This window comes from Prunus mume, linkage group LG7, assembly GCF_029339155.1.
Source record: "Prunus mume cultivar Tortuosa linkage group LG7, ASM2933915v1, whole genome shotgun sequence".
NCBI classification, from domain to species: domain Eukaryota; kingdom Viridiplantae; phylum Streptophyta; class Magnoliopsida; order Rosales; family Rosaceae; genus Prunus; species Prunus mume.
This window is the reverse complement of record NC_142704.1, coordinates 14,572,796-14,581,612: the sequence shown is the minus strand read 5'-3', so window position 1 is coordinate 14,581,612 and position 8,817 is coordinate 14,572,796. Positions and strand designations below refer to the sequence as shown.

The following is an 8,817-nucleotide window of genomic DNA, read 5'->3' as shown; positions in this document are numbered from 1 at the left end:
TTCAATACCGATACCTCAATAAATGTAGTAAAATTAAAGAGTCAAAATAAATTCAATGGTGCATTCATCGCCAAGAATATGCATGGAAGATATATCTATGTTATATTCTAGGATTTTTTAATTTTTTAATTTATTTTTTAAGTTATTGTTGTCAATTTTAAATAGACATCATACACTCCACTAGTTTTAACTTTTTAATCTAAGTTTAAAGCCGAAAATTAAAATATTGATTACAAATGAAGGCCAAGGGCCGAAGAAAACAAAGGCCCTAAACATCACAATCGTGTGAAGCCCAATAGAAATGCCCAAGTGCTGCCATAGCAACATCGGCTTTCAAACTCAAAAGGCAACAGATACAGAATTGTTTCGGTGGCTTTGATACACGTGGTCGATGGTGCGCTTCTTATTTTTGCGTAACAGGCACTGACAGTTGCCAATGAAGCTGAAGGACCCAAAGCAGCCATGGCTTCCTTCCTCACACTGCAAGCTTAAATCTGATTCTACCTCAAGCCCTCAACCCTGAAATCCTTCTTTACAGTTTTCTCTTTGCTCTCTAACTGTAAGTTTGCCCAACTTCCTCTTGCTCTCTCTCTATCTCTCTCTCTCTCTTTCTCTATGGATGTCCCTGCTTCTGAAAATAAAACCCAATGAATTGCTGCTTTTCTCATTTCTTAATTCAGTTTTCTTCTTTATTTATGTGGGTTTTGTTTGTCTGTATAGATTTCGAGTGGGTTTTGGTTCTTTACTGTTTTGCCCCAACTGATTTTCAATACATGTGGATGTTTATAGTAAAATAATTATTGATATTTGAGCTATTTAACTTGTTTGAATTTGAACTGCAGCTTATTTGATTGGGCTAGGAGAATCGAAAAAGAAGATTAAGAGAAGCAATAGGCTACTTCCAGCTCCTCTGCTGGCTGCAGCAGCTGCAAGTGCAAGGTAGTTTCTTTTCTTCTTTCTTCTTCTTCTCCTGAATCAAAGATTCAGAAAAGTTGAAAGATGAAACCCTATCCCCGTTTAAATTTCTTTGTAGAACCAGGAAGGAGAAGAGGCGGCTATGGCTGAAAATTAACTTTTGAAAATAACTCTTTCATCCCAAATTTATTAAAACTTCCATTATCCAATGCATTAGGAAGAGGAGTGGTATTTAGATTGAGTGAAGTGGACAAACTCCTTACATCTCTGCTCCTCAATTTCAGTTATGATGGTTTTTCTGTTCCTTAACTACACCTCAAGTGTTTGGGAAATAAGAAAAATGAAACCAACAAGAATTATGCTGAATGATTTTGTGCTTGCTGTTCCTAGTGTTATGTTTCAATACACTTCATCATCATCTTGCTCAAACATTCAATTTTATTCTCTATTTGCATATTTTAGTGATTTGTTACTTTTGTTAAAATATTCAATATTTATTGCGTCTTTTTTAGGGTAGATGACTACTCCCCGAGTATCATACCTTCCTGGTCACATTTTAGTTCTTAATTGATGTAAAAAAATATACAATTTTGATTTCTAGCCCGGGTGGGGCCGTAATCATCAAATTGGGCTCAGCAAAAGAAAAGAGTGACATAGAGATACAGAGAGAAAGAAATGGAGGAGTGCTCGACTGGGGCTCTAGTCCCGGCGGTGAAACCAGAACCAAAGCCGTCAAGCATCGAGGCTTCGGCTGATCCAGGGAGCAATGACGTGGATCGTCCAGCTCATGAGAAAGGATTGACGGAGGTGGACAAGGACTTGTTGTGTCCAATTTGCATGCAGCTGGTAAAGGATGCCTTCCTCACAGCATGTGGTCACAGCTTCTGCTACATGTGCATCATTACCCACCTCCGCAACAAGAGTGACTGCCCTTGCTGCGCCCAGTTCCTCAGCACCAACCAATTGTTCCCCAATTTCCTGCTGGATAAGGTCCCCTCTCAAATTCCTACTCCTTAAAGATGAAAAATGATATACTTGGAACTGCAGCTTACTGTGATATGGAATGTACTGTAGCTTCTGAAGAAGGCATCGGCTCGTCAAATTTCCAAAAGTGCGTCCCCTGTGGAGCATTTTCGTCAGGCATTGCAACAGGTGAGTCTAACTGTCCGAGTTAAGTAAATAGAATATGCATTGTTATTTGTTGTGTGAATGTGGCGCTTTGCTGTGATAGGGATGTGAAGTGTCCATCAAGGAGCTAGACACCCTGTTGACACTCCTGGCAGAGAAGAAGAGGAAAATGGAACAAGAAGAGGCAGAGAGAAATATGCAAATACTGCTTGACTTCTTGAATTGCCTAAGGAAGCAAAAAGTTGAAGAGCTTAATGAGGTTTCTTCATGTTTTTCTTTGGGTTATGCTAAACATATCTGACTTAATTGAATTGAATGGCTTACATTATGGATTCAATGTAGGTGCAAACCCATCTTCAATTTATTAAAGAGGACATAGGTGCAGTAGAGAGACGCAGAATGGACTTGTACCGTGCGAGGGATAGATACTCCGTCAAGCTGCGGATGCTTGGAGGGGATGATTCTATTTCTGGTGCAAGAAAGTCATGGCCTTCCTCCATAGATAACAATACCAGTTCTCTCAGTGGGCGAGCAGGGATGTCTTCATGGAATCTTCAATCTAAGAAACTTGATGGCTGGGGACTTCAGAAAAAGGATGCTTTAAGTGCATCAGACTCCCAGTATATGACTCAATCTGGTCTTGCTGTAGCCAGAAAGAAGCGGGTCCATGCACAGGTCTGTGAGAGTCCTTTCATGTGAATTGTAACTAACTTTGCAGTTTGCGTATTTCTATCTTTTAATAAATATACTTGTACTTCGTGGCCATTACTAGTATTCTGAACAATTTGACATTAGATGATGGGTAAAATGGTACTGCCCTATTATCCAAACCTATTCCTTTATTTGGTCCTCAACAAAAGCCACCTCAATTGTACTTTACAAATGCATAAATATCTGTCAACTTGGCATGAAATCGGAACTTATATTGGGTTTTGGTTATAGGGTTCCTGGACTTTACTCGAGTTTACGTTTATTTTTATTGGTACTTGATTTTAAGGTAAGACAGACCCTGAACCTTCTTTTTATTGTTGTCTTGATTTATTCTCATTCCATCTCTGGCTGTAGTTTGATGAACTACAAGAGTGTTACCTGCAAAAACGACGCCAGATGGCGAACCAACCATATATCCAGCAAGAACGGGACAAAAATGTGATACAAAGAGAAGGTTACACTACGGGCCTTGCTGATTTTCAATCAGTGCTTACCACGTTAACGCGGTATAGGTATGATAACCAGATATTGGATTCCTTTACAGAAATATTTATTTTTGGTCAATTTACAGAGATATAATTTTTTAATTAACCATATCACCATGTTTCATCCGCCTTTTTTTTTTTTTTTCTTATGAAACAGTCGGATGAGGGTCATTGCTGAACTTAGGCATGGGGATCTATTTCACCCAGCCAATATAGTATCAAGGTGATTAGTGAATATTGCATATCATGTCTAACTTTTCAGAATGAAACATATTGATATTTAAAATGAACTACTCTCTCTCTCTCTCTGTTCTTTTGAGAACCTCATAGATTTGTTGACATTCATTGCAGCATTGAATTTGACCGTGATTATGAATTGTTCGCTACTGCTGGGGTTTCACGGTGCATAAAAGTTTTCGACTTCTCCTCAGTACGTACTTGATTTTAATGTTCTTTTTACCATTACTTTCAGCAACAATGGTTGTCTATCAGCAAAAAGAATGTGTTCAGCATAGTCAAACATTAAAAGAAAAGGGTGGAGAGATAAGATTTTGTTGATTGAATGGCTTCATCTCATCTAATTTGACTGTGTTTTTCCGCCCATACTCTTAATTTTTTTTCAACAAAGCTGCCAAATTGCCTTTAGTCTTTGTTCGTTTGAAAGCCTTCAGCTCACATAAGAATGTGGTTTTTACATAAGTTTATTGTATCGTCATATATAAACAAATAGAAAATTTAAATTAAGTGTAGTGAGAAGTGAATTAACCATTCATCAAACTTGTTCATGCTCAACAAATATAGCCAATTTGAAGGAAACTACATAACAATCTTGTATGGTCTTGCGAAAATGTATCATAGTTTATGCTCTCTTTCACAACTCTATCAAGAATATTTGTTGATGGTCAGACACAAAATCCTTTACTAACCTTCCAAATTCTTATGCTCTAGTATTGGGATGGGCAAAGGACACCCATTAGGTGTTAGAGATGTGGTGGTGGTAGTGGTAGTGGCAATGGTTTTGAATACCCAGGGTATCCATTGCGCATCCCTACTCTAGTCTATGAGGCACACAAAACTAAAAGTATAAATTCAAACATCGAATCTGAATAGCAAGTAATATTAAGCGCTGACAAATATTGAGTTAATCAGACTAGGGCTTTCTCTCAGCTGAGAGATTAGAAGTTTAGAACCCCATGACAAAAAAAAAAATAATGGGTCTTTCTATGAGGAACCACCTGAAGCTAAAAACACCAAGCTACCAATCTGCCGTCTCTATGCAAGTCTATCTGCTGCCAAAGTGTCCTTTTTATAGTGAAAATCTTTTTTGTCAAGTAGGATTCCTGATGCAGTATGCTTTTCTGTCAGTCTCCAATATTTCACGTCAAAGTCAAGCTCATGTCCAACACCCATTGTAGAAGCAACAATTCCATTGCTTTCTTTCTTTTTTCAGTCATACCTCTTCTCCCAATTGAATTAGGAAAAGTCAGGCCCAGCTGTACTATTTACTTCCAGTCCTGATTTTCAACTTAGAATGAGTAAAAATTTAATAAGATTGAAACTAGGAACACAAATCACAAGGTCCTGGTTTCTATTTTTTTGTTGTTAATTGAGGAAATAATTGAGCAAGAGAAGTATTAATAAAGGAAGAAAAGCTGTGGGCTCTACTTCAGTATTAGTATAATTTCTTGTAATTGGCTCCTTTTTAATTGCTTCATTTACATGAGCCATACACCTATAAAGAACAAAAGTTTATCACCTATAAAAATTAGCTCTCCAATTACATAAAATAAAATATTAACAAGCTCTTCAATTAAATAAAATAAGATACTACCAAATATTATGCGTCTGTCCATCAGCATTTTGTACGCCTGCAATTATTAGGGTTTCAAATAAATGAAGCATTGCATGACAAACATTGGCCCAAACCTGGCATGTTTCTGCTGATGAACTTAGGATACTGGGACACCATGTAATTTCTTCAACTTTAAGTAAATTGATTTACTTTATAATTAAACATGCAATATGTCCTTCCACTTATCCAAATGTACTTCAAAAGTTTACTTGGGTTGGTATCAATGTATTTCTGTCACCTTGACCTGTGATATTAGATCAGTTTACTTTTGTCCCGTTTGACTTTAAGTTCAGTAAGTGTAAACCACTTAACGGTGGAAATATTGCAATTGTTGACATGAATCTTCTTGTGGTTTTGTCGAAGCCAGTCTTGAACAGTTTTGAACGATTAAAGAGTCTCTTGCAATCACATACTCAATGTGATGTTCTAGTGCCTGCATGTGTCTGTGTCTACTTTTTTCTTTTTGGGGAGTGGGTTAGCAATTTAAGTACACTCTTGACTTATGAAGTTTATGAAACCAGGCAATCAATTAATTATGATCACTGCTCATTGACTACCCTTTTTGGGATTTGGAAGTATTGATGTTGATTGTTTATGCTATTTCTTTCCAGGTTGTGAATGATCCAGCTGATGTGCATTGTCCTGTTGTGGAGATGCCTACACGTTCAAAGCTTAGTTGCTTGAGCTGGAACAAGTTTACGAAAAACCATATAGCTAGTACTGATTATGAGGGAATAGTAACAGTTTGGGATGTAAATACTCGGCAAGTATGTGATGTTATTTACACATTCTGATTTTTGTGCATGATTTGAATTTGTATACTTATTGCCTCAACCTTCAATTTTTGTTGCTCATGCTTAAATTTTGTGACAGAGTGTCATGGAGTATGAAGAGCATGAAAAACGTGCTTGGAGTGTTGATTTTTCATGCACAGAGCCCACGAGGCTTGTATCTGGTAGTGATGATTGTAAGGTACTCTCAGAATCTTTATATCTAAACCAAGTCTTGTATTGTGCTTAGGTGATCCGAAATGTAACGTAGTGCCTGTTTCCTTTTGGAAAAGCAAAAAACATGATGCTGCATGCACTATTCTGTTTCTATTTATTAAATCAGTAGTAAGATATTTATGAACAAACCTCGAAGGGGAAAAATGCTATACTCACTATTTGCAAGTGAATATTCCTAGTGGGTATAATCAAGATGTTGTTAACCATGCTACTAATTTTGTTGTATGCTTGACTTAAGGCTGGGTGGTTTAGGCTACCAAAATACGTGATGTGTGCCTGTATCTGGTCACTTTATGCAAGTTTGCATATACGGGAGGCTAAATTGATGCATTATGGGTGTAGTATCAATAACTCAGTTGTCGTATTTCAGCTGGGGGAAAATAAATATGTTAATTTTGCACAAAAAAATTAATGGATTCAGCGCAATATTGTTATGTCCTTGTGTAATTTGACTTTGCATATTGGTTGTGGAATTTTTTAGTATGTTTTAGCAATGCCAATAATTGTGGTGTATGCTTGAGTTGAGGTTTGGCTTGTTTAGGCTTGTTTAGGCTCACAATACTTGTGCTTTCAGCTGTTTTGGTGCTCAAGGAAGGTTCATTGAAGACTAACTATGCTGTTCTCTATTCTCTGTATAACAAGCAGGTAAAAGTTTGGTGCACAAGGCAGGAAACTAGTGTTCTTGACATTGACATGAAAGCGAACATTTGTTGTGTAAAGTATAATCCTGGATCTAGCAACTGCATTGCGGTATGCTTCTTTCATTACCAATATTGGAGAAAACTTATGGCACCAGCGTTTTCTGCTTTTGTGTGTGGTCATGTTTAATACTAGATAATTTGAGTGCAACAAGTGCTTTACTCGGTTAATACGAAGTAATATACTGTGCCTGAGAAATCATTCTTATGGTATATGCACTGGACCAACATGCCTTCAGCAGGCATGTATATGTGTTAATGTGTGCGTGCACTTAACAGTTAAGTTTTGCTTTGTCATCCTGTTATGGGTGGGGTATGTGGTGTATAAAATATCATATCCAGGATATGTCCTGTTAATATTTCTTGGGAACTTAGCACAGTTCAGAGTTACAGTACTGTGTTAGTGATAATTTTGTATTTTTCAAATATCAAAGAGGGGCTTCTCTTTGCATCAATGTCAGGATGCCGATTTGTGAATATCAGGAGGTATACCTGCCGTATGTTATCCAAACTTGTCCTAAGCATAGAAGAATATTATTTTAAAGTTTCAGTGCTAATTTTCTCTTATGATGTTTCCGTCAAATAAAGCCTCAACTCTTTCTCCTTCTGCCTTTTACAGGTTGGTTCAGCAGACCATCACATCCACTATTATGATTTAAGAAATCCGAGCCAACCACTCCATGTGTTCACCGGGCACAAGAAAGCTGTTTCTTATGTGAAATTCTTGTCAAACTATGAGCTTGCCTCTGCATCCACTGATAGCACATTGCGGTTATGGAATGTGAAGGAAAATATTCCAGTAAGTGATGAAACAAAGTCGGTTTTAGTACACTTTAATAGTTAACAAGTTATTTTATGTAATCTACCTGGAAAAGTAAAACCAAAAGAGAAAACAAGAAAAGAATGGAATTGTTGACATTACGTTATGAAACTTATTTTATGGATTAAGTTAAGTTGTACTGATCTTTTGTTTTTTGGTTAAAGGTTCGTACGTTTAAAGGTCACACAAATGAGAAGAACTTCGTAGGTCTTACAGTAAACGGGGAATACATTGCTTGTGGCAGTGAAACGAATGAAGTGTTTGTGTATCATAAGGTTGCAGGCATTCAAAATAACCCATCTCAGCTCTTTCTTACCTAGTGATTATCTAAACTTTTAGTATGATTTGCAGGAAATCTCCAAACCTGTGACTTGGCATAGATTTGGATCGCCTGATTTGGATGACACCGATGATGATGCAGGGTCTTACTTCATCAGTGCTGTATGTTGGAAGAGTGATAGCCCTACCATGCTAACTGCTAACAGTCAGGGAACCATTAAAGTGCTGGTTCTTGCTGCTTAAACAACTAAATGGAGACTGAAAGAAGGCTTCATGAGAGAGAACGCTGTTGCCATTGTTGAATATAATGGTGGTTGTTTTGTATATGTTATTGAAGTGTAAATGCTAGGTTTGAGATGCAATGTCATTATTTGTAGTCGCATAAATAATACCAATGTACCAAAGAAAGTGAATATAGAGCATTGATTATTCAGTGGATTCCCATTGAGGGGTTCAATCCAGCAGTCCAATAATAATTCTGCACTAGATGCTATTAAGAAACCTCACTTTTACCCTACATTATTGGCCGATTCCCATTTACCTTCTCTCGTAGGCATGTGTGCCGCCCTTGGGTTTCTTTAGTTCTACTTTGGGGTATTGTATTTCTTTTTTCGTTGTACACAAAAAGATCAAAAACCATATGGGCTTGTTTGGTATGTCGGACTATGCTGACTAATCAAAGAAACGTCAAGGAAAGTGGCAACTCAACCTCACTAAGCACTCAATATACATATATAATGAGAGCTTCAGTTAATGGATTATTTGAGGGACACCCTTATAGGATCCATCTTGCATTGTATTTCAATGATCCAATTTATTTTTAAGGAATTCATTCAAAGATTATCTCTACAAAAGATCACTTTGAATTCATTTGATCGCTCAATTAGATGATTGTTATTTTAGTATTTGAATCGTTTGAATA

At 37.1% G+C, this 8,817-nt stretch overlaps 1 protein-coding gene across 3 annotated transcripts; it reads left to right on the top strand.

Moving 5' to 3' along the window:
- The first annotated feature begins 376 nt into the window (after positions 1-376).
- On the top strand, positions 377-8,396 carry LOC103336862 (E3 ubiquitin-protein ligase COP1-like). 3 transcript variants are annotated; one of them, XM_089055846.1, is made up of 16 exons: positions 377-559; positions 843-932; positions 1,515-1,532; positions 1,582-1,905; positions 1,990-2,067; positions 2,147-2,302; positions 2,386-2,718; positions 3,109-3,266; positions 3,397-3,462; positions 3,591-3,669; positions 5,703-5,858; positions 5,965-6,063; positions 6,744-6,848; positions 7,416-7,595; positions 7,781-7,891; positions 7,968-8,396. In XM_089055846.1, the coding sequence occupies exons 4-16, from the start codon at positions 1,591-1,593 to the stop codon at positions 8,136-8,138; spliced, it is 2,007 nt and encodes a 668-aa protein (XP_088911972.1). In that variant the 5' UTR covers positions 377-559; positions 843-932; positions 1,515-1,532; positions 1,582-1,590; the 3' UTR covers positions 8,139-8,396. The 3 variants fall into 3 exon arrangements, with proteins under 3 accessions (XP_088911972.1, XP_088911971.1, XP_088911970.1); XM_089055845.1 differs by having other exon boundaries at positions 843-939; positions 1,428-1,532; XM_089055844.1 differs by having other exon boundaries at positions 843-939; positions 1,517-1,905.
- The last annotated feature ends 421 nt before the right edge of the window (positions 8,397-8,817 follow it).